At 47.6% G+C, this 27,113-nt stretch overlaps 1 protein-coding gene across 1 annotated transcript in view; it reads right to left on the reverse strand.

Annotated features, from left to right (window-relative positions):
* The window catches only part of LOC140426400 (leptin receptor gene-related protein), a 33,183-nt gene extending 16,331 nt beyond the window's left edge, over window positions 1–16,852 (reverse strand). The window contains exons 1-2 of the mRNA XM_072511118.1: window positions 16,753–16,852; window positions 563–638 (exon numbers count right to left, since the gene is read on the reverse strand). Of these exons, the coding sequence (XP_072367219.1) occupies window positions 563–638; window positions 16,753–16,768 (92 nt within the window). The 5' untranslated portion in view covers window positions 16,769–16,852. The remainder of the gene's footprint in view (window positions 1–562; window positions 639–16,752) is intronic.
* Between the last annotated feature and the right edge of the window lie 10,261 nt (window positions 16,853–27,113).

Raw genomic sequence — 27,113 nt, forward strand, 5'->3', positions numbered from 1 at the left:
AGTGCGTTATGACCTGTTCCAAGAATTTTCCCCCCCCCTTTCTGGGATTCAAGACCTTGGATCTCCCCTCAAGGTATTGCTTGGCCCAAAGAAGCTCTCTCAGTACTACCTGAATCCAGGACTCATTTCCAGCGTTTCCATATCCGAGGACTTCATGGCTCCATCAACAAGGAAAAATCAGCCTCCTACAACTATTACTTAACATCGCTCGTAAATAGCAATCAGTACCTCTGGCAGTTTTAGGAAATAAACCATGAACCTTCAGCATCATATTGATCTAACTGGCAAACTACATTTGTTATTTGAGTGTTTTTTTGTTCAGAAAATAAACACCAAGCTTAATTGTTTAGTTTTCCCAAACTAAGTCTGGGAATTTTGAGGGCAGAAGAGCACCAGCAGCAGAGCGATAATTGATCAAGCAATATGATAGGTTAAAAACATTCCTGTAAAAGGAGCATTGAACTACATTCAAAGACATACCCAATCAATATATTAAAGAGAGATATTTTTCTGCAAAAAAACTGTGGTCTTTATCAATGAAAAGTGGAAGTCAGAATCTTACCCATATTGTTCGAGTGCACAGCCCAACATGAGGAAGGTCAGGCCTATGGCACCACTGAAAGATAAGCCAACCAGAGCTGCAACAAAAGCGAAAAAATAAGAGTGATATATCTGTATAGGTTTTACACAGAAATTATTTACATAATAATGGGGATATTTGGCTATTTTGTTCCTTGCCCTTGACAGGATGCAGAAATTGTTACAAGAGAATGCTGGAAAAACTCAGCAGGATTAGCAGCATGTGTGGAGAGAGAAACAGGGTTAATCTTTCAAGTCTAACATGACTCGCCACTAACTGCCAGAGCTGCTGAGTTTGTCCAACATTTTCCAGTTTTATTTCAGATTTCCAGCATCCACAGTTCAATCTCTATAGTCCCTCCACAGTTTCTAGTCACTTGCCATCAGGAAAATATTCCAATTCTTTCTTGAATCCCAAGTTGATTGCCTCATACTCCCCCACATCGAACTTCATTTCCCAGTTGTACCCACTTATCTTTCAGATGAAACACTTAGGGTAGAGACTTTAGGCACAATTGCAATCTGGGCACAAATGGCACCAGTTTTGAGAAGTGTTTTTTTTTCCCCCGCTCACCTATTTGCATATTAATTACCAAATGTAAAATCTGCCATGGACCAGAACAATGGCCAATGGTCTAAGAAGTCTTTTTTGCAAAACCTTGATATACGAATATTGATAACTTAAGTGGCACAAGAGGCGAGTACTGGAAGATGAAATTGGATTCATGATTAGAGACAGGGAGAAATGAAATGGAGGGATTGGAAAAGAAGAATGATGTAATTTTAAAACTGAGGCATTGGTTGATTGGGAGCCATTTGAGACGAGTGAGCTCAAGGTCAATAGGCAAACAGGATATAATAATGTAATAATAATCGCTTATTGTCACAAGTAGGCTTCAATGAAGTTACTGTGAAAAGCCCCTAGTCACCACATTCCGCCGCCTGTTCAGGTGGAGAGAGTTGGGATTCGAACAATTGAGTTTTGAATGTCTTGGAGTTTATACAGGATGCAAGAGGAGAGCCAGGTGCATACTGGAATAGTCAAATCTAAAGGCAACAAAGGCCAGGGGCTAAGGATCACAGAAACCTGGCAGAGGTAGAGTAAGGCAACGTTAATAGAGGTGGAAATAGAGGCCTTAATGATGGCATGTATGATGCATTATCTGGAGCTGTGGTCAATTCTATTGATAGGGTCTACTTCTAGGTCATTTTATTTTAAACCAGTGCGAAACAGAGCTGTACTGTGGAATTCTAAACTCAAATTACATCCAATGTTTTGTATTTCACCAATTTTGGGCAAATTACACTTGATCATTTGGACGAAATGCAGGAGGGAACCACATCTCAGGATTTTTTTCTTTCTTTCATGGGGCATGAGTTTTGTTGGCAAGGGCAGCATTTGTTGCCCATCCCTACCTGCCCTTGAACTGAATGGCTTGCTAGACATTCCACAGAGCAGTTAAGGGACAACCACATTGCCGTGGGTCTGCAGTCACATATAGGCTAGGCCAGATAAGGACAGCAGATTTCATTGCCAGATGGGGTTTTCTTTTACGACAATCAACAATAATTTCATGACCATTATTAGACTTTTATACTCAGATTTTTATTGAATTCAAATTCCACCATCTGCAATGGTGGAATTTGAACCCGTGCCCCCAGAGATCATTATCTATGACCCTGGAATACAAGTCCAGTGATAATACTAATACACCACTACCATGCGTCAGTAAATAAGGGGAACCATCAAAAAATGCCACTTTCACTGTCTGCACCTGTTAAACATTTCCCTTTAAGAATTATTGTATTCTACAATACAAGTATAGATGTTATCATGCCAGTAGCTCACGTACAAACTCAATAATCACTGGTGGTGGGAAGAGAGAGAGAACGCAGCACTGATTGGAATTAAATGCAAACTAGACAAGGAACAGAAAAGCAATTGCACTTATCAAAGAGAATGTCAGGTTTCCTGGAATGCTTTTTAAAAATAACAAATATCCACTGAACCAAGTAGGAAGAAATTTGTTTTTTTCGGAGCTATGTGTTTGAGAAAAAAAAGGAAAATAAAACTACAGTACCATCTAGTGTCCTAGTAAGGAATCAAGATATTCAGCAACAATTCATGACCCTGCCATTTACACCACCTCCAGATAGATCTTTTGTTTCTATATTGTTCCACACCCTGTACCATGAAACATTTTGCCGTTTAATTTTTCCTGTCCTCCAACTTATCACAGACCATTTCTTTTGTTCTTTTTCCCACCTTCCCCATCTTTCACTTGTTTAGAACTGATCACATCTTTAACTTTTCCCTGCTCCAATGAAAGATCAGGGACTGGTCACGTTAACTTGATTTATCTTTCTGCAGGTGCTGCCAGACTCGCCGAGTATTTCCGGTATTTTGTGCTTTTATAACATAATCAAGAGTCGGCCAAGCAGTAGTCTCAATGGGAAGGTGAAGTGGAAGCATAATCATGCACAGGGAAAAAGCCCAAGTTTTTCCAAACGCCTTTCGTGCTTAAGAATTTTACATTATTGAGTTTAATGAAATACTGGAGAAAGATTCCTTGAACTGTTTAAAAAGTGTACCTCATTAGCAATTTATTTTAATGAAATAAATATTGCGACATGGTAACATATGGCATTGTGGTGGAGAGAGAAAAAGGCTTGAGCCAAGTCTTGGCAATGGAATGTCATATTTGTGCCCAAACCTCAGGACCACTGAAGAGATGGTGACCTCAAGCAAACTAAATGCCAAACACATTTTTAGGGTTTGGCAGCAATAAACAACAGCACTGGAATAACCAGTCTAGTACATCTACATGCGTTATATTTAATGTTCCTGGTATTTCCGTAGCGTAACACTGTATTAATTAGCTTAACATTTTCATTTCAGTCAACAAAGGTGACAGAGACTTTTTAACTGCTTTCAAAATTCAATATTTTTTCGAGTGCATTTTCATTTGAATGCTCTTTCTGAACAAAGTAAAACCTACAAGTTTGTAATCAGTAGTGTTTCTTCTCTCACATTAAAAGACAAAAAGGGGAATTTAGTGCATGAATTTACCCACGTGCTTGTTTTTTTTTGGTTATACCTCATGTTACATTTTAGACCTTAAGTCAGAAAAAATAGCAAAGGAAATAAAAGAATGAACTTGCATTTATATAGTGCCTTTCACAACTCTAAGACATCCCAAAGTGATCCGATAAAGTATTTTTTGACATGTACTCATTGTTCTAAAGGTAGAAAATGTAGCAGCTAATTTGTATACAAGGTTCCACAAACAGTAGTTAAATAATTGGCCAGATAGTCTGTTTTTAGTTGTTGTTGGAAGGATATATACAGACGCAAATTTATAATAGAAAATACTGACGAGTGCATAACCTAAAAGTGTGGAACGGGAAGGGAAATTTTGTGGAAAGAAAGTGCATATAACTTCGGCAGTTTCAAGACCCAAAAGTACAATTGCAAATGTTGTTGTTCTTCAAAACTTCACTCTGACACATAAAACAATAAGATCCTATTCTTTACAGGTCTTATGTGGAAAATGGTGGAAACTGTCTGATTTTCTGAATTATGAGCACAAACATTTAAATAGAATGACATATGATGTAACCAAAATTTGGACGGTTAAAATCTGCAACTGCACCTTTTAAAGTATTTGTGTTGTGAAATTGAACACATCTGAAAATATTTAAAGGTCTACCATTACACTTCATTAGTAGGCAATATGGTTGTTACCAATACTTACCAAAGCATAGGCCAAAACAGAGAATCATAGAAATTAAAGCAATAGGAAACAATTAGGACCATTTGGTTTATGTTAGCTCTCACCTGGAATTAGATGTGTAAGTACAAAAATAGAGATTGAGTAAAATAAGCAGAGTGGGGGGAGACTGGAAAAAACACACGTGGAACCTTCATTTAAAAAGTGGTGGGTGGAGGAGTAGAGGAAAGTGAGATTCAGCTAACGCCAAGTCAGTCAGTCTGGTGTCAGGAACAGGATAAACTTTAGACGCTTTCAAAAGGTGTAGCCGATTGGCAAGATGGATCAACATGGATGTTCAGAAGAGAAGTCATGTGAGTTAAGTAAATAGAATTCTTTAGTGAAGTTAAATGTGTAAATAAGGGAGATAATTAAATCCATTTGAGACTTTAGTAAAGATTGTATCACAATATTTCAGAAAACTAATTCTGAAAACTAGTAGTCATGTTACTGGTATCAGGATACTGAGATAGACGGATTGTGACTGAGCTGTAGGAAACAGGACGGGTGTAAATTTGAAGCATTCTGGATGAAAGGTGTGGCGAGTGAAGTCTTGCATGTCTTAGTGTTAAGGTCAGAAGGGCAACATTTTCATTTTTTTTAAATTGAACTGGCGGAAAGCAAACTTCAATAAGGAAAAGATGATCTGGGCTAGAAACATTTAATCAAATGTTGGCAGGAGTAACTAAACAATGGGCTACCTCCAAATATGAGACAGTTCAGGTACAGTCAAGGTATATTCCCATGAAAGGGAAGGTAGGGCAAACAAATCAAGAGCTCCCTGGGCTGACAAAAGAGATGGTGATTAAGATGAAAAAGAAAAAGTGCACTTACAACAGATATCAAATGGATAATAAAACAGAGGGGAAGTGAAAAAGCAAGAGAAGCAGAGAGAGTATGAAGAGAGTGCGGAAGCGGACATAAAAGGGAATTCCAAAGTCTTTTATTTCATATAAATAACAAATGTGTGGTACAAGGAGAAGTGAAGTCAATTAGAGACCAAAAATTGCCGAGGTATTAAATGAATACTTTGAATGTGTCTTTACCAAGGAAGATGCTACCCAGGTCATGGTGAAAAAGGTAATTAATACACTGGAAGAATTTAAAATTGATACAGTGGTGGTATTAGACAGGTTATTCATACTCAAAATGGATAAGCCACCAGGACCGGATAAGATTCATCCAAGGATATGGAGAGAAGTGGGTGGAAATTGCAGAGGCACTGGCCATAATTTTCAAGTTTTCTTAGATCCAGGGATAGTGCCAGAGTACTGGAGTAATTACCGATGTTACACCCTTTATCAAAAAAGGGTGTAACGATAGGCCCAGCAACCACAGGTCTCCAGGTTAACTTTAAATCCATAGAATTCTTATAGTGCAGAAGGAGGCCATTCAGCTCATTGAGTCTGCACCGACCTTCCGAAAGAGTACCCTACCTTGGCCCACTTCCCATTCTATCCCGTAACCCAGTGCATTGATCGCGGCCAATCCACCTAACCTGTACATCTTTGGTGGTGGGAAATCTTCTAGAAATAATTATTTGAAACAAAATTAATAGTCACTTGGACAAATGCGGGTCAGTTAAAGGCGTGTTAAGAGAAAAACATGTTTAACTAACTTGGAGTTTTTCGAGAAAGTAACAGAGTTGATGAGGGTAATGCTATTGATGTACATTCCAAAGAGCATTTGATACAGTGCTGCACAACAGGCGTGTGAGCAAAGTTATAGCTCATGGAATAAAAGGGAAAGAAGCAACATGAATATGAAATTGGCTGAGTAGCAGTGGTTAACGGATGTTATTCAAACTGGAGTAAGCTTTGTAGTGGAGGTCCCCAGGGGTCAGTGCTTATATCTCCATCTTGCTGATGTGTACTAATGACCTAGAACTTGGTGTACAAGGCACAATTTCTAAATTTGCAATGATACAAACATTGGAAGCATTGTGAACAGCGAGGAGGATAGTGTAAAACTTCAAAAAGGAGATAGACAAGTTGGTGGAATGGGTGGACAAGTGACAGATGAAGTTCAATGCTGAAAAGTATGAATGGATTGATTTTGGTAGAAAAAAGATGGAGCACCAGTATAAAATGAAAGGTACAATTCTAAACAGGGAGTGCAGGAGAAGACGGCCCAGGGTGTATGCATGCATAAGATATTGGAGGTGGAATGACAGGTTGAGAGAGCAGATAATAAAACAAATAGTACCCCAGGCTTTATTAATAGCGGCATAGAGTACACGATCAACGAGGTTATGTTGAACTTGTATAAAACACTAGTTCGACCTAAACTATGTCTAGTTCTGGGCACTGTACTTTAAGGAAGATGTGAAGACATTAGAGAATGCGCAGAAGAGACTCACGAGAATAGCTCCAGGGATGAGGCAATTATGTTACGAAGATAGATTTGAGAGTTGGGACCATTTTCCTTTGAGAAGAGATGGCTGAGAGGAGATTTGATAGAGGTTTTCAAAACCATGAGGGGTCTAGACAGAGCAGAATGGAGAGATTCTTCCCACTCGTGAAAGGATCAAGAATGGGAGGATACAGGCTTAAGGTAACTGGCAAAGAAGCAACGGCGATATGAGAAAAAACATTTTCACACAGCGAGTGGTTAGCGTCAAGAATGCACTGCCTGAGTGTGTTGTGGAGACAGATTCAATCAAGGCTTTTAAAAGGGAATTAGATAGTTATCCAAAAAAGGAGGAATGTGTAGGGCTACTGGGAGAAGGCCAGGGAATAGAGCTGGTGCAAATATGATGTACTGAATGGCTTCCTTCTATGTTGTAACAGTTCAGCAATTCTGTGATCAATGAACTGAAAAAGGCAAGTATAGCCTCATTTACAGTTTTCACAGCATACCATAATAATAGGAGTGTTTAATATGGTCTGGGATGGCACCAAGCCACAACAAGGAGCGTGCAGACAATTGGCAAATGCAACTTCATGTGAACACACGTAAAGTGATAATACAGAATTAGCAAACGGCATCTCCCTGGCCCTACACTCATCCTTAGAGCATCTCGACAACAAGGACTCCTACATCAGACTCCTATTTATTGACTACAGCTCTGCCTTCAACACCATAAACCCAGCCAAGCTCATATCAAAGCTCCAAAACCCAGGACTTGGCTCCTCACTCTGCAACTGGATCCTCGACTTTCTGACCCACAGACCACAATCATTAAGAATAAACAACAACACCACCTCTACAATCGACCTCAATACCGGGGCCCCGCAAGGCTGCGTACTTAGCCCCCTACTATACTCTCTGTACACACACAACTGCGTGGCCAAATTTGGTTCCAACTCCATCTACAAGTTTGCTGACAATATGACGATAGTGGGCCGGATCTCGAATAACGACGTGTCAGAATACAAGAGGGAGATAGAGAACCTGGTGGAGTGGTGCAGCGACAACAATCTATCCCTCAATGCCAGCAAAACTAAAGAGCTGGTCATTGACTTCAGGAAGCAAAGTACTGAACGCACCCCTGTCAGCATCAACAGGGCCGAAGTGGAGATCATCATAGATTATCATAGAATTTACAGTGCAGAAGGAGGCCACACGGCCCATCGAGTCTGCACCGGCTCTTGGAAAGAGCACCCTACCCAAGGTCAACACCTCCACCCTATCCCCACAACCCAGCAACCCCACCCAACACAAAGGGCAATTTTGGACACTAAGGGCAATTTATCACGGCCAATCCACCTAACCTGCACATCTTTGGACTGTGGGAGGAAACCGGAGCACCCGGAGGAAACCCACGCACACACGGGGAGGACGTGCAGACTCCGCACAGACAGTGACGCAAGCCGGAATCGAACCAGGGACCCTGGAGCTGTGAAGCAATTGTGCTATCCACAATGCGACCGTGCTGCCCACAAATGGTTAGCAGTTTCAAATTCCTAGGGGTACATATCTCCAAAAATCCGTCCTGGTCCACCCACGTCGACGCTACCACCAAGAAAGCACAACAGCGTCTATATTTCCTCAGGAAACTAAGGAAATTCGGCATGTCCACATGAACCAACTTTTACAGCTGCATCACAGAAAGCATCCTAAATGGCTGCATCACAGCCTGGTATGGCAACTGCTCGGCCCAGGACCGCAAGAAACTTCAGAGAGTCGTGAACACAGCCCGGTCCATCACACGAACCTGCCTCCCATCCATTGACTCCATCTACACCTCCCTCTGCCTGGGGAAAGCGGGCAGCATAATCAAAGACCCCTCTCACAAGGCTTACTCACTCTTCCAACTTCTTCCATCGGGCAGGAGATACAGAAGTCTGAGAACACGCACGAACAGACTCAAAAGCAGCTTCTCCCCTGGTGTTACCAAACTCCTAAATGACCCTCTTATGGATTGACCTCATTAACACTACACCCCTCTATGCTTCACCCGATGCCGGTGTTTATGTTGTTACATTGTGTATCTTGTGTTGCCCTATTATGTATTTTCTTTTATTTCCTTTTCTTTTCATGTACTTAATGATTTGCTGAGCAGCCCGGTGCACGTGACAATAAACAAATCCTATCTAATCCAGAATGGGCAGAATGATTACAGGAGTAAAAGAGGGAAAAAAAACAGACCAAGACAAAAAGCTAATGGGACACTTGGTTACATAAAGATTAGTGGAGTGATGGGAGTGTTGATCAAATACAATAATCTTGCCACTTCAGTGCACTGGTCAGACCTCAGTTAGAATATTGTGCGCAGTTCACAAATCCACGTGATAAAGGGGACATCAAGTTTGTGCTCAGTGGGGCCCATATCATGTGCCCTGGTCTAACTTCCCCTGGAGCTAAGCTTCACCCAGCTGACACTGACACTATAGTTGCTATAATGGCAGAAGGCAAGCAACATGCCCTCTCTGTGGGAGTTATGAAGATGCCAGCAGATAAAATTGAACAGGTCAACAAAGGTATTGGAATTGAGAACATGCATTACTTAAATGATGGTCTTTGGCACATGAAGACATACAAGTAACACAAATAGCAACAATTTGAGAGATCTGCGAGAAGGGGAAAATGGACAGACCCAGCTGCAAGACACGCAGATGTTGGCAGTGTTGGAATTTAAGAGTTGTATTTTTTATTTTGCTTTGCGTAAAACCCTACACTTCGAGGTGGGGGGGAAGAAAATTATTTTGTGTTGCATCTGTCCTGGATTTATCTCGCCCTATTTAAACCTGTCCAAATTACAGAAGGATTGTAATCACATCAAAATATGCAACAAAAACAATTGGCAACAACTAGACTTAAAATCAAGTATCACAATGTAGATGTATTTACCTTGTACAGTGGGTTTGTACAAACATGGTGCATAGTTAATTTCAAAAATGTTCATTAAATTAATACCCAAGATTAAAAAAAAAAAAAATGCTTCCAGGAGAACCTGATAAGCCAGTATACAGAAATTTCTACAAGAGGAAACGGTCCTGGACTTGGCAACGAAACGAGGCAAATGGTTGAAGTATCAGTGGGAGGAGCATTTTGCAGACAGCGATCATAACACCATTAAATTCAAGATTGTTATGGAAAAGGACAAGGATGGGTCTGTAATTAAAGTTCTAAACTGTGGGAAGGCCAATTTTAATAAGATCAGATAGGATTTGGTCAGAGTGGACTGGGAGCAGACACTTTTAGGTAAATCTATGACAAAACAGTGCGACACATTCAAGAAAAAAAAAAGGGAGAGTACAAGGTCAACATGTTCCAATAAAGAAAAAGCAGGGGAACCCTGGATAGATGGATATGCAGCATTGGATAAAAAGGGAGGCTTATGATAGATATCGAGGGCTCAAAGCTGCAGAAGCCTTAGAGTGTAGAATATGCAAAAGGGAACTTAAAATGGACATGAAAACAAAAAGGGATATGAAAGTTTACTGACAGGTAATTAAACGAAAATCTCAAGTTGTTTCTGTTATGTATCAGAGAATTCATCCCTGCTGGTAAAGTGTCACGTGATGGGTAGTGACATCAGCAGAGTGTTTGCTTGGCCTTTGTAGTTCTCCACTTTAGATTGTATGAGCAACGCCTTTTAATAAATCCCACATCGTGTTTGAAAGAATCCAGAATGCGGGCACCTCCATACCTTTACTCTTTGCAGCTAACAAAGAAATATAAGTTTTACAAGTACATTAAGGGTAAAAGGATAACTAGGGACCACTGTAGTAATTTGTGTGTGGAGCCAGAGGATGGAGGTAGGGTTCGAAATGAATGTTCAAAAAGAAATTAATGCAGACAGGGAGGAGGTTCTGAGTCGGCTGGCATGCCGATCAATCTCCAGGGCAGGATGAAATGTATCCAGGCTGTTGAGTGAGGCAAGGAAGGAAAAAGCAGGGACACTGGCCATAATTTTCAATTCCTCTCTGGCCACAGTAGAAGTGCTTGGAAAATAACCAATGTGATACTACTATTTAAGAAGAGAGAAAGGGATAAACCAGGCAACTGCAGGCCAGTAGTTTAACCCGAGTGGTGGGGAAACTATTGAAAGTAATTGAGAGATGTAATTGATCTGCATTTGGAGAAGCAGGGATTAATCAAGAACAGTCAGCATGGTTTTGTTAATTCTGGCTGCTTGTGAATACCAAACTATAGTTGCGCCATCATTCATAGCAGTGCCTTCAGTTGCCTGAAGATAATAAATATCCTCCTCACACCTACCTCATTTTCCTCCTTTAAGGCTCCTTAATGTTTCTCTTTGACCAAGCTTTGGTTGTCTGACCTAATATCTTACTGATAGATGTCATGATACTGAATGCACTGCCTGAAAGGGGAGCAAATTCAATAGCGACTTTCAAAAGGAAATTGGATATATACTTAAAACAAAACATTTGTAGGCTATAGGGAAAGAGAGCGAGAATCATTGGATACTTCACTTAAGGAACTGGTACAGGTATGATAGGGTGAATGGCTTCCTTTGTGCTGTAAGATCCTAAGATGGACTGCCGGATGAGACTGCCCTAACCTGTTCCATTCCGATCTATCCAGTCATCACTAGAGTGTCACCTGCAGCGGCTTCTCTTCCTGCTCCCACACGGTTACCTTTGAAGCTGCCCGACGATTTTCCCTTGCTCCCTAAGATTTATCATCTGCAATGATGTCTCCGTGGTGAAATTACCAGAAAACACTAACACTAGCTGCCACATATGCACTGATGATATCCAGCTCTACCTCATCATCACCTTTCTCAACACCTCCACTGCCTAATTTATCAAGCGGCTTTATCTGACATTCAGTACGGGTTGTTCAGCATTTTGTTCCATGGGAAAACCAAGACCAGTCATCATTCCCCACCAAAAATTCTGTTCCCACCAACTCTGACCCTCTCCCTCTGTAGTTGAATCAGATGGTTCACAACGATAGCTCCCTACTTGTGATGAGCCTCCACCATCATGACTGCCCATTTCCAGCATCATAACATCACTTATGCCTCAGCTTATCCATTGCAGACATGATTGTTACAGTGCAGAAGGAGGCCGCTGAGTCTATGATTCAATGAACTGCTGCTGAAGCCCTCATCCATGCCTTGGGAACTCAATGCTGGACAACTCTAATGTTTCCTGGCCAGCCTTCCATAAGTTTGTGCTCACCCAAGTGACTGCCAGTATCCCCATTCACACCAAGTCCCATTCACCCATCATCCCTGTGCATTGACTCCCAGCCCCACAATCACTCCATTTTAAAATTCTCATCCTAGTTTTCAAATCACTCTATGCTTTGGTCCTTGCCTTCTCCATAACCTCCTCCAGCCCGTCAACCACCATTCCCCCACACCTCCAAATCGAACCTCTTGCACATCCCCAATTTTAATTAATCCAATGATAGTCATGTCTCAGCTGTCTAGACCTTATGTTCTGGAACTCCCTCTCCAAACCTCTCCTTTAACACTAAAACATTTCTCTCCTCTCTTTTCCCTCCCCTCCCAGCTTCTCTCCACTTCTTCCTTCCACCCTCCTCTTAGCCCCACTTCTCTCCTGCCTTTCCACAGCAACCCACGAATCCCCCACTCCAGAGACAACAACCGCCCCCAGCCCACCAGGCAAACCCAGGCTCTCCGAAAGCACTTTATCAGAAGCTCCAAATGCCACCTCAACCCCCCACTAAACCCAGCCTCCACCCCAAATCACACCCTTCCCCAGGTTACCACCACTGCCTGTCAAGTTACCCTCCCCAAATTACCTCCCCCAAGATACACTCAAGTTATTTCCAATACCCCAGTAGGTTACTCCCCTAAGTTAAACCATGCATTGCCGAGGTCCCACCTAGCCACCCTGTCCATTGTCAAGTTCCAACCCAGGCTGCCCCAGCTCCAGATCCTAAGCTACCTGGCTAAGTTACTCCCACACCCAATTAAGTTAGCCACCTTCCCCAAGTAACCCCCAGCCCCACAACCTCCAAACAAGCCACACCCCGACCCCCTGGACACAGTACCCTCCACGTCAATGTTACACGGACTGTTTCCAAAGTCTCTCCCACCCCACATGACCCCGCCCAAAATGTACCCTCTCTGCACGGCCCTCCACCCCGCACTAGATAGCCACCCATCACACTCCCATGCTAGCCCCACCACCCCAACACTCTCCCACACGCCCAAGATACCTCCATCCCACACCAGCCCTCCACCCCAGTGGCTCCCATTTCACTCCATGTTCCCGCCACCCCCATCACCACAAGTTACCACCCTCACGTGTCCCCCCACCTCACATTAATACCACCATTCCACACCATTCCTGCCAAGTCAGCACCTGCCACATTCCCTCCCCCCACATCAGCACACCCCTCCACTCCCTACCCCCATGTCAGGATCCCCTAACTCCCTACCCCCACATTAGCACCCCCCCAACCCCCTATCTTCACATCAGCAACCCACCAAACCCCCACATCAGCACCCCCCCCACATCAGCACCCCCCCAACTCCCACGTCAGCACCCCCCCCAAAACCCCCACATCAACACCCCCCCAACTCCCTAAGCACGCCCCCAACCCCCACGTCAGCACCCCCCCAAGCCCCACGTCAGCACCCCCCCCAAGCCCCACGACAGCACCCACGCCCAACCCCCATGTCAGCACCCCCCCCAACCCCCACGTCAGCACCCACGCCCAACCCCCATGTCAGCAACCCCCTACCCCCACATCAGCAACCCCCACATCAGCACCCCCCCAACCCCATGTCAGCAACCCCCTACCCCCACATCAGCAACCCCCACATCAGCACCCCCCCAACCCCCTACCCCCACATCAGCACCCCCCCAACCCCCTACCCCCACATCAGCACCCCCCAACCCCCTACCACCACATCAGCACCCCCCCCAACCCCCGACCCCCACATCAGCACCCCCCAACCCCCTACCACCACATCAGCACCCCCTCAACCCCCTACCCACACATCAGCACACCCCCAACCCCCTACCCACACATCAGCACACCCCCAACATCAGCACACACCCCCAACCCCCACATCAGCACCCCCTACCCCCACATCAGCACCCCCCTACCCCCACATCAGCACACCCCAACCACCTACCCCCACATCAGCACCCCCCCAACCACCTACCCCCACATCAGCACCCCCCCCAACCACCTACCCCCACATCAGCACCCCCCCCAACCACCTACCCCCACATCAGCAACCCCCACATCAGCACCCCCTACCCCCACATCAGAACCCCCAACCCCCTACCACCACATCAGCACCCCCTCAACCCCCTACCCACACATCAGCACACCCCCAACATCAGCACACACCCCCAACCCCCACATCAGCACCTCCTACCCCCTACCCCCACATCAGCACCCCCCCCCCAACCCCCTACCCCCACATCAGCACCCCCCCCAACCCCCTACCCCCACATCAGCAACCCCCACATCAGTACCCCCTACCCCCACATCAGCACCCCCCCAACCCCCTACCCCCACATCAGCACCCCCCCAACCCCCTACCCCCACATCAGCACCCCCCCAACCTCCTACCCCCACATCAGCAACCCCCACATCAGTACCCCCTACCCCCACATCAGCACCCCCCCAGCCCCTACCCCCACATCAGCACCCCCCAACCCCCTACCCACACATCAGCACCCCCCAACCCCCTACCACCACATCAGCAACCCCCAACCCCCTACCCCCACATCAGCACCCCCCCAACCCCCTACCCCCACATCAGCACCCCCCAACCCCCTACCCCCACATCAGCACCCCCTACCCACACATCAGCACACCCCCAACCCCCTACCCACACATCAGCACACCCCCAACCCCTACCCACACATCAGCACACCCCCAATATCAGCACACACCCACAACCCCCACATCAGCACCCCCTAACCCCACATCAGCACCCCCCAACCCCCTCAACCCCACATCAGCACCCCCCCAACCCCCTACCCCCACATCAGCACCCCCCAACCCCCACATCAGCACCCCCCAACCACCACATCAGCACCCCCCCCAACCCCCTACCCCCACATCAGCACCCCCCAACCCCCTACCACCACATCAGCACGCCCTCAACCCCCTACCCACACATCAGCACACCCCCAACTCCCTACCCACACATCAGCACACCCCAACCCCATACCCACACATCAGCACACCCCCAACATCAGCACACCCCCCCAAACCCCACATCAGCACCCCCTACCCCCACATCAGCACCTCCCCAACCCCCTACCCCCACATCAGCACCCCCCAACCCCCTACCCCCACATCAGCACCCCCAACCCCCACATCAGCAACCCCCACATCAGCACCCCCTACCCCCACATCAGCACCCCCCCAACCCCCTACCCCCACATCAGCACCCCCCCAACCCCCTACCCCCACATCAGCACCCCCCAACCCCTTACCACCACATCAGCACCCCCTCAACCCCCTACCCACACATCAGCACACCCCCAACCCCCTACCCACACATCAGCACACCCCCAACCCCCTACCCACACATCAGCACACCCCCAACATCAGCACCCACCCACAACCCCCACATCAGCACCCCCTACCCCCACATCAGCACCCCCCCAACCCCCACATCAGCACCCCCCCAACCCCCACATCAGCACCCCCCCAACCCCCACATCAGCACCCCCCAACCCCCTACCCCCACATCAGCACCCCCCAACCCCCTACCACCACATCAGCACCCCCTCAACCCCCTACCCACACATCAGCACACCCCCAACCCCCTACCCACACATTAGCACACCCCCAACATCAGCACACACCCCCAACCCCCACATCAGCACCCCCTACCCCCACATCTGCACCCCCCCCAACCCCCTACCCCCACATCAGCACCCCCCAACCCCCTACCCCCACATCAGCACCCCCCCAACTCCCTACCCCCACATCAGCACCCCCCCAACTCCCTACCCCCACATCAGCACCCCCCCAACTCCCTACCCCCACATCAGCACCCCCCAACCCCCTACCACCACATCAGCACCCCCTCAACCCCCTACCACCACATCAGCACCCCCTCAACCCCCTACCACATCAGCACCCCCTCAACCCCCTACCACCACATCAGCACCCCCTCAACCCCCTACCACCACATCAGCACCCCCTCAACCCCCTACCACCACATCAGCACCCCCTCAACCCCCTACCACCACATCAGCACCCCCTCAACCCCCTACCACCACATCAGCACCCCCTCAACCCCCTACCCACACATCAGCACACCCCCAACCCCCACATCAGCACTCCCTCAACCCCCTACCACCACATCAGCACTCCCTCAACCCCCTACCCACACATCAGCACACCCCCAACCCCCTACCCCCACATCAGCACCCCCTCAACCCCCACATCAGCACACCCCCAACCCCCACATCAGCGCACACCCCCAACCCCATCAGCCCACACCCCCAACCCCCACATCAGCCCACACCCCCAACCCCAACATCAGCACCCCCCGAACCCCCACATCAGCGCACACCCCCAACATCAGCGCACACCCCCAACCCCCACATCAGCACCCCCTACCCCCACATCAGCACACCCCCAACATCAGCGCACACCCCCAACCCCCACATCAGCACCCCATCCCCCTACACCCACGTCAGCCCCCCAACACTCGTCAGCACTTCCCCTACACAGTTACCCCCCAAGTTACCGCACACACCACTCCCTTCCCCCTCACCTCCACCCCCCCCCTCACGCAAGTTACCCACACCTTAGTTACTACCCAAATGTTCCTCTCCTAGTTTCCCCCAACAAGTTACCGCACCAGCCCCAAGATTAGCTCCACCAAAGTTGCCCCCCCCCCCGGGGGGCCCTGACACAGGGAGAACGAACGCCCTCTTCCAAGCCCAGACCTCGCCATTCAACCATGGAGCTGCGGTGACTCTACTGTTGACAGCGCCCTGAGCTACCCTCAAACTGCGAAGCCCGATCTTACCTTTAACCCCCGCCATCTTCTCGCTGCTCCGACTCTGTTCTCAACACTTCCGGCACCGATCGCGCATCAGCCAATCAGCGGCGCCGCCCTTCCACGCGCAGTGACTGTCCCGGCTTCCAGCCAATCAGTGCAGGCGCTCCGCGGATCCCTCAGCCAATAGACAGAGACATCCTGCTGGGTCTGTAGCTAATCAGCACTGCCATGACCTCATTCCGGCCAGACAACCAATCATTTGTAAGATCAGCCTGCCAGCTGGACCAATCACCAGGACTGGAGAGCCTCTCGATTGTTTCCTCTGACCAATTGGCGGCCCGACCTACAGAGGATCAGAGTCCCCATCCACTGCCCTTCATTCCCAGAGTAAAGGAGGTGGATGCAAATTTATGTTTGGCCAAAGCAAATAATTTGTGAGCAAATTTTTTTTAATGTTTTCCATACTTGAAAAATGAGCAACCAGTTTCCTTCTCTTAATAAAAGAATAAGGGAAAAAGTTTGGAAACAAAAATAAATTTACCCATTCTTAATTCTGCCACCATGGAAAGTTTCACCTGATGAGAGAACTGCGCTCCAAAAGCTAGTGATTCCAAACAAACCTGTTGGACTTTAACCTTGTGTTGTAAGACTTCTTACTGTGGAAAGTTTAATTTACTCATTCAAAACCATCAATGATTTTGAACACATCTATCAACACATCTTCTCTGCTCTCAGGAAAACAGTCTGAACTATTTCAGTCTCCCCACATAACTCATCCCGGATACCATCTCTTCTATTCCCTTACCAGAATTGGCTGGATTTGCAATAGCTGAATCCTAACCAGTATTTTATAAAGATTTAACATATTTTTGTACTCTTTTGGCCGGAATTCTCGAGTCGTTAGGATTCTCTGATCCAGCCAGCAACACCCCCCCCCCCCCCCCCGCCTACAGGTTTCCCGCCACTGTGGGAATACATCAATGGGAAATCCCATTGACAAGCAGCGGGAGAAGAGAATCCCACCCCAAGTGAATGGCGCACCACAAAGAAACACGTGGCTGGGGGACTGGAGAATCCAGCCCCATTGCTGTATTAATGAAGTCAAGGATCCCATATGCCTTCTTATCTGCCTATTCAATTTGTCTTGTCATCTTCAAATGTTTGTATACAGAGATCCTAGGATTTCATTAAAGGCAGCAGAAGGTTAGTGGGACAATGTGGAGCAATAGCATTCTGCTCAGTATGGCCAAAAAAGCTGAAGTTGTGCATGTAGATTGGTGGTTGAGTATGTACTTGGAAATCCAGGGCAACGGTATCTCCAGAGAAGAGATGGAAACTCTGAGTGGTGGATCATCATTGTTGTCATCTGTCATCTGCGTTGGAGCAACGTTTGGACAGAATTTCCAGGTTAGATCTTTGAAGGTGAAAAAAGAGTTTCCAACAAGATTGGTTGATTCACAGTGTTGACTGATAGCTAGGTGCGTGGTTGAGAAATCCATGGACTCGATATGGGTCATCTCTTCCCTTTATTGTGCATTGGTCGCACCTGCCATTTATTGTGCATTATGTTTGCCTGTTAATTCCCCAGCCTCTTCTCCTGTCCCCTAGCATTAATTGGGAACACCTTACTTTTCCCCATATTCAATTTGTAGACTGAAAAGCAGCCAAACTCCCCCAGGAACCCTTTGATCCTATCAATACTCCAGCCTGGTCCAAAATGTACAAAAGGAGGTCATCTGCACACATCTGTGCTCAACCTCTCCCCGCTCAATCCCCCTCCACCCCCTCGATGCCCTAAGCACCATTGCCAAAGGTTCTATCGCCAGGGCAAAAAGTAGTAGGGAGACCGGGCACCCTTGTCTTGCCCCCGGTGTAGCTCAAAGTACTCTGAACTGATCTTGTACAGCAGCCGAACCCAATCTACAAACCTCGCCCAAGCCTGAACGAGCCTCGTTAGGTCCTCTCCTATCACCCCTGACACACAATCCTCTATCTGCGAGGCCAACACTTCGCCAACAACCTTGCGTCCACATTAAACAGTGAAATCAGGTAGTACGATCCACACTGCTCCCGATCTTTACCCTTCTTTAAAATGAGTGATATAGAAGCCTGCGATAACATTGGGAGGAGTGGGGGGGAGCGCAGTTCCCCCCCTTACCATCAACTCATCATAGATCCCAATGAGCAAGGGCCCCATCTCCAACCTAAACTTCTGATAAAACCCGGCTGGAAATCAGCCCCTAAATTGGGTGGAGAAGGACCAGAAAATTCCACCTCAAGCAGGAGCCACCAAACGTGCGCCCACTCACTCCATGACCGCCACCGGAAGTCTCCTGGGAGCAGCTATGGTTGGGATTTTGGGAGATGGTCTGTGGGATTGCGGTAACAGATTTTTGCAGCAGGAAGCAACAAAGTTAGTGATCAGAAGCCCTGGGTTCAGAAGTCAGTGGAAATGAATTTGCCAATGGCTGTGGAACTGATGACCAAGAGACTAGAGCTAACTGAAACAAGGTTTCTAATTTTCTGAGCAAGGTTTAGTTGAGGATTTTAGTCTAAAGCCTACACAGTTGTGTTTTATTGCGCTTTTCGATGTGAAGTAAAAGTAATTTCCAACAACAGCATTTATTTGCTTTTCGATGTGAAGTAAAAGTAATTTCCAACGACAGCATTTATTTGGTACTGTTTGTTATACTTGATTCTTTATGGTAAAATTTATTTATTTAAAGTGGAATTTTGTGGTTTTGTTTTTTCAGTAAATCACTGGATATTCAAATTTCTTTTTAAATGTTAATGGTCTCTCCAGAAATTGTAACAAAATTGGGTTTTTTTGGGAGATGTCCTAAGGCTTGGGCTAACAAGATTTCATAGTCAATTTTACTGTATTTATTGAAAGTAGAATTGCATTCTCACTGGCTGAGATCTTTCTGGGCAGGAAAATTTGTTCCTGGGTATTTTGCAACAATTAATAAAGATTGTTACAAACTTGCGAGAGTGTCTCAAAACCCCGAGAGATAACTTGAAAAACTGAAGATGGGTTTCTCTGTTTCAGCGGTTAAATGTAGACGCCGGGACAGAATCGTTGGATTTGTATGACAGCAAAATTTGTGCCACTCCCGATGCAATTCATCAACCGTTAATAGGCTAGGCCGGCACCGGCTCCACAAGGAGCATGATCGATTCCAATGGAAAACGGTGTCGGATTCGCTGGGGTCAGGATGACACTCGAGAGGCTGACAAGCTGCAGCCGCATATAGGCACTCCACTCTCCTCACACACTCATCCCAGCAAACAAGATGGCAGCATGAAGAGCAGCAACTGTTCACTGATGCTGAACTCAAGATGCTACTGGCCACCCTGTACCCTGGGGTGGGAAGGAGGTTGCCAACCGCCACCGGGCACCGGGTGGCCTGGGCGCAGGTGGGACAGGCTGTGAGCACCTTGGGCGACACCGCCAGCACCGGCCAGCAGTGCAGGAAGAAACTGTACAACTTCATCAGGACGGCCAGGGTGAGTAGGCAGCACTGTGCCCTGGCACTAACCCCCGTTCCCATACCCGTAACCCCATCCCCACACCCCCATCCGTAGTGTGTCCGAACCCGACCCTGCACCGCCTGCAAGTACCCATACCAGCTACCATGGCTGGGTGCCCTGGCCATGAAGGCCACCAGCTACCCACCCCCTGTGCTGCATGCATCTGACTGCCTAACGTGTTTGACCCCTCCCCCCCCCCCCCCCCCCCCCCCCCCAAGGAGAACATGGCCCACAATCGCCGGGAGAGGGAAAGGACTGGAGGGGGACCGCCGGACCTGCGCTCCCTCACCGCAACAGAGCAGCCAGCACTGGACCTGGTCGATGGGCCCGGAGAGAGGGCAGTCACCGAGGCGGAGGTCGGCATAAGGCAAGAAAGTGATACCCCACTGAGTTGCGGTTCCCCATGGCAAGTGTGCTGCCACGTCAACCAACCCCCCACACACACACACCCACACCCCCTCCATCACCATCATCACCCCCAGCCCCCCCACCTAACCCCACCCCCATCACTCCCTGTGCTCCATGGCCATGAGTATCGAGACCCTGGCCGAGACAGGAGCGGGCCTCCAGGACAGGCAGTGTCAGGTGGCGGGGCAGCCTCAGGAGTTAGCACCGCTTGCACCACCACCCTACAGAGTAGCCCGTGAGCCATTGGGCATCCCGAGGGAGGAGGAGGTGATGGTGCCCGTGCCAGTAACTCCGGCACGGGAGGTGCGAGAACAGCACAGTGCCTCGGACTCCACCCTCCCCCCCCCCCCCCCCACTCTCCCGGGCGTATCTGATGGCAGGGGCAGAACAGGGTGGCATCACACCACCTGGGACACCAGAGTAGCAGGGTCCATCCAGGCCCAGTCACCCCAGAATATGGCCGCCAAAGGGGACCCAGATCACAGGGGCGGGAATCGCAGCAGGCCGCCTCCACTCCTGATTTACTGCCTGGCGATCCACCTAGATGTGTCGTTAGGGCCCGCAAGACCAGAAAGGTATGTCATAATATGCACTCATCTTCATAATGAGATACAGACAGGCTGTGATGGACACACACAGGAACCAATCACCACACAGAATACAGAACAACCAATCACCAGGCAGGACACTACAGGGGACATTACCAGTATAAAACACACGAGGCAGGCAGGCTCGGCCTCTTCGTACTGGTGATAGCGGTAGCAATAGTCAGGGTGCAATGTACAGTCAGCATCTTCTACACATGGCACAGAGCAAGTCTGGGCAAGCCAGACCAAGGTCAGCAAGCTTAGATTAATAGAGTGTCAACCCACAGCGAACTGTGTACATTACTCGGCAAGTTCAATAAAGCAGTGTTGAACCATCTGTCGTGTTGGGTGTTCCGATATACAAACGAACCAACACGGTTGTAGATGGTACAACTCTGTTTTATTATTCTGTATAATAACAATTGTTAACTTCTGGCTGTGGTTCGTACCTCACCAGTTAACCTGTGGACTCAGCCTTAGCACTATCTTAGAGAGGCACTCAGCACATGGTGTATGTCTGAGTGGCGCGCTGTGAGCTCTGTGCTCTGAGCTATCCCCTGGTGGAATGAGCGGGAACTGTGGTGTTCCCTGTTTTTTAGTGGGTGTGCTCTCACTGGTGATTGGCTGTGATGTTGCGTGTGTGTTGATTGGTCCGTCGACCTGTCCATCAGTGTGTGTGTGTGATTGCACCATGATATGTTAATATGGATATCATGACATCCCCCCTTTTCACAAGAATATGTACCTACATGGTAATAAATATTGGTATGTACTGAGTGCGGCTGAGTATGTGTGTGCAATATTTACAACATGTACATGAGGCTAAACTATATACATAGGAAGGTGTCAGGTGCAACAGAGCAACGAGGTTGTACCACTAACAAAACAAGTGCAACCATCAAATATCGAAAGAGAACTCCTGGAACGACAAAAAGAGAAACACGTTAACATTGTTGCACAACAATTCAGTGAATCCAATGTGCAAACAGGCTCATAAGTCCAGCCTAGTAGGTGGGCGACGAATTCGGGTTGACCGTTAGGGTGGCACACCATTCATTGCCCGGATTAATGCTGTGCACTGGCATCAGCTGGTGGGTCCTTCTTGGGGACATCCGATTTCTGTGTACTACCGCAACGCAGAAGGCTTCCCGGTCGTTAGTATCACCGGTCTGTACGTCGTCAGGGTATGACTCGGTGTATGTAGGCTGAATGGCCTGCACGTCCCTGTGAGGCTGGCGGAATTGCGGAGTATTGGCAGGTTGAGCTGCTTGACAGCAGGCAGCGTAGTGGTCCATCTTGCCACAGCGGAGGCATTGTCGAGTTTTGGCTGGGCATTGTCGCGTTTTGGCTGGACATTGCCGCTTTAGCTGTGCGGATCCACAGTTGCCGCACATCGTGACATCGTAAACAATTGTGCTGAAATATGTCTCTTTGTTTCTAAGATAAAGGCTTTTATGGTCAGGAATAACAAATTAACATTTCTTTTTGGAAACAGCAGTAAGCTGTTTCTTATTGCCATAGCGATGGAGTCAGGGAAGCCATTTTTGGGATTAAGTTACAGGCTTTCCTATAAATCCAGGAATATCACAGATGCGGTTCCGGCTTTTGGTCTTAGTTCCAGTTTACAAAGACCAAGGGATCAAAAGAGATGGGCATTAGCCAGGTCTGTACCTTTAGCAGAGAAAGAATTAACTTTATTCTTCATCACACAGAATGTGGGTGGGAGCTTTCGCTCAGCATGAAGACAGATTTTGAGAGGGGAAGAAAGGATGGAAGTTGTGCTTAGTTTGGAACTAAAGGAAGAAATCTGAAATAACCCCAATGATGAATGGCAATTCGCTATGGGAGCACACACCAAACAGGGGAAAAGCAGTCTGTGTCTGTCCAAAGCCAGGACAAGAAGCATAGAAGATACTAGGAGCCAGAGGTATTCCTGATTTTTAGATCACTGAACACAAATGCTGTGAAGTCCAAGCTTGAGCTGAGAAGTCCCCAGTCGGAAAGTTAGAGAGACACTTAACCATGGGTGGCACAGTAGCAAAGTGGTTAGCACTGCTGCCTCACAGTGCCAGGGGACCCAGGTTCAATTCCGATCTTGGGTGACTGTGTGTGGAGTTTGCACGTTTTCCCAGTGTCTATGTGGATTTCCTCGGGTGCTCCGGTTTCCTCCAACAGTCCAAAGATGTCCAAAGGTATATTGGGAAGGTGGGGTTATAGGGATAGGACGGGGAAGTGGGACTAGGTAGGGTGTTCTTTCAGAAGGTCGGTCTGAACCTGATGGGACGAATGGCCTCCTTCTGAACTGTAGGAATTTGATGGTGATCTCTCTATTAGCCCCAACTATACCCTTTGAAATCTAATACCACAGAGAATATCTGGAACACAGAGGAGAAATCAAAGTGAATTTGAGAGCTATGGTATACTTGCCTGCGTCCCAGAGACAGGAGTGCATAACCCCTCAAGATTCTTGTAAAGTGAACTCTTGGGTGGAATTTTTTTAAAAAGAAGCGAATAGTCTGTCGGTGCAGACTCGATGGGCCGAATGACCCCCTTCAGCACTGTAGGAATTCTATGGTTCAAGTATTAAGCTGGTAGTGCTTGCTTTGTTTAATTTAATTGACAGTAATTTGTGAATTCTTGTGTAGTTCTTTCAGTTCATCAACGGATGTTAAAATTTCTCTTTAAATGTTCAGTCTGCATAGAGATTATAAGTCTCTTTATAGTAGACAATTTCGTAATAAGATCAATAATTTACCTTCAATTCCTTCAGCTGCAACTTCTAGTTAACAAGACTTTTAAACAAATGCGATCCATTGACATTCTCACAAGGGACTTTATCAAATGTTATCCATTGACATTCCATTGTCTGCTACTTTAGTAACATCTTCAAAACATTAAATCAGATATGTCAGACATAACCTACTTTTAAAGAATCCATGCTGGATCTCTTGTGCTCAGTTAAAATTTCAAAGGTGTTCATCCTTAAGTATAAATTTGAGCAATTTTCCAACAACAGATAGTATGTTAACAGGTGTGTAATTCCCTTGTTTCTCATTCTCACTGCTGACCTCTTCCTCCGTAAATACTGACAAAGTAATTATGCAGCATGCCTTATTTCACTGAAAATGTCACTGCTACCACATCCACTCCTGACCACCTCCTTTTGCTAATATAATCGTGAGATGTGTCGATTTTGATATTCCTTGCAAATTTCTTCTCGCTTTCTTTCCATATCTTTTGTTACCATGTGCTGTTCTTTGGATCTTTCCCATCACCAGGATCGGTGCTACTTTTGAATGCTTTTCATTTCTTGTTGTTTCTTACCTGCTTTGTCATCCATGGCTTTTTTTATCTGGCATGTCCCTCGGCTTGATAAATTGATTGGTTCAACTCAATATTATTTTTCAATATTTCTTACTGATTTTCTGTTGTTTTATCTCCTGGTTTAATCACTTCACATCATTTAGTTTTCCCTTTATCTAGTTTGTCTGAACACAATATCCAACTGCTCCACCGTTTTCCCTTTCTTTTCAACATATTATTTGCATGACCTGTTCGCCCAAACCTTCCCCCATCCACTTACTGGATTATAGTATTGGGACCACGCTTTCTCTGGTAGGACACTGGTTAATATGACATTGTTCCTTCCTGTCACAGTTCTGATGCAATGGATCCAATGCACCCCCCCCCCCCCCGCCGCCGCCCAAGGTGCTCTGGTCCATATTGCAGCTGTCCTCCCACTCGTCTTTTACCCTCACAAGTAGTAAGTATACGTTTTTTGTTGGAATGCATCAGTTTTTGCAGATCCGAGGCAGATAGATACATGGATTGCAGACGTAGGGGCAGCACGGTAGCATTGTGGTTAGCACAGTTAATTCACAGCTCCAGGGTCCCAGGTTCGATTCACGGCTGGGTCACTGTCTGTGGGGAGTCTGCACGTTCTCCCTGTGTCTGCGTGCATTTCCTCCGGGTGCTCCGGTTTCCTCTCTCAGACCAAAGATGTGCAGGTTAGGTGGATTGGCCATGATAAATTGCCCTTAGTGTCCAAAAAAGGTGAGGTGGGGTTACTGGAATAGGTTGAAGGCATGGGTTTAAGTAGGCTGCTCTTTCCAAGAGCCGGTGTAGACTCGATGGGCCGAATGGCCTCCTTCTGCACTGTAAATTCTATGATTCTATGTATTCACATTGCACTACAACCACACAACCGGCTTTGTCATATCTAAGGTCTAGATGATGTATAATACGGTATTCCCTACTTTTGCTCTCTATATGCAACCACCATATGCGTCAGCAGATATTGTTTATACATATTCTTGAGCCACACCCAAGTCACAAGTGCTCATTCGAATTCCTGCACACAGTAATTGGTATCTATTCAGGCACCTACAGCTGATCAACAGTTAACTGCTACCGGGCGGACATTCACAGGCAGTCCTCCTGGTTACGCTTCTAAAACCGACAGTTGCTGCCACTGCCTCCCAGGGTGTATTGGTGACCTTGCTGCTGCCCCTCCGACCCCCTCAGGGGAATGGGATAACCGATCACGCATGCACTACGCGTTCAGTTTATGCCGATGGATTATCCCATTCCCCCGAATGGGTTGGAGGGCCAGCAGCGAGGTTCACATTGCCAAAATGAGGAGCATATGCTTGTGTTTTGACTGGAGTTAGTGGTGAGGGAGGGCTTAAAGGCAGCTCCTCTTATAAGGTGAGCATCGCGCAGTTGACCTGCAGTGACAGTAAGGTTGGCCTGCACCCCAGAGGTTAGGATCCATTGCTCCTTCACCCAGATCACTTGTATCAAGTAAGTTGTTCCTGTCAAGCAAAACGATCCTTCTCTCTCACTGACCATATGTCCGGGCTCACATTTGATGGGGCCAGGCCATCCAGCGTCATCCGCCACGGTGATATGCCATCAATGAACACACGACAAGTGGTGAACGTAACTGAGGCTTTAATACACTAAAGAGAAAGCCTCCTGGCCTCTGATCCCGAACTGGATCAGAGGCGGAGACCAGTCACCTTTATACCGGCCCGAGGGGAGGCGGAGCCATCGGCAGTGGTTTACCATACTACACATAATACAGTGGCCACATACCACATTACACGTATTATACATTACAGTGGTTTACCACATTCGCCCACTGTTAAAAAGAGTCCAGAGGGGGTGAAGTGATCGCCTCAGTCCCGGCTATGGTGTGGGCACCGGTGTTGAGACCTGCGCATCCGGGAGCGTGTTGTCCTCTTCTTCACCCAGTTGTCGAGATGGTGGAGGGACGGTGTATGGGCGGGGGTGGTGGTCGCCGGTGGGCCTGCGGGTGCCAGTTCATGAGGTAGGTGGGTAGAGGTGGGGGGGGAATGGTGTTGGGTCGGGGGTGGTGGTGATGGTCGCTGGGGAACCTGTAGCTGCCAAGTCCCGAAGGGAGACTGTGTCCTTTCGCTCGTCCTGATGTGCCACGTAGGCATATTGTGGATTGGTATGGAGGAGCAGGACCTTCTCGACGAGAGGATCCGATTTATGACTCCTCACATGCTTCCAGAGGAGGCTGGGCCCTGGGACTGTCAGCCAGGACAGAAGCGAGAGCCCAGAGGTAGACTTCCTGGGGAAGGCAAACATACGTTCGTGAGGGGTCTCGTTGGTGGCAGTGCACAGGAGCGACCGGATGGAGTGGAGCGCATCGGAGAGGACCTCCTGCCAGCGGGAGACTTCTAGACCGTAGGGCCAGGAGGACGGCCTTCCAGACCGTCACGTTCTCCTTCTCCACCTGTCCGTTGCCCCGGGGATTGTAGCTGGTCGTCCTGCTGGAGGCGATGCCCTTGCTAAGCAGGAACTGACGCAACTCGTCGCTCATGAAGGAGGAAC

This window comes from Scyliorhinus torazame, chromosome 7 (assembly GCF_047496885.1).
Source record: "Scyliorhinus torazame isolate Kashiwa2021f chromosome 7, sScyTor2.1, whole genome shotgun sequence".
Lineage (NCBI taxonomy): Eukaryota > Metazoa > Chordata > Chondrichthyes > Carcharhiniformes > Scyliorhinidae > Scyliorhinus > Scyliorhinus torazame.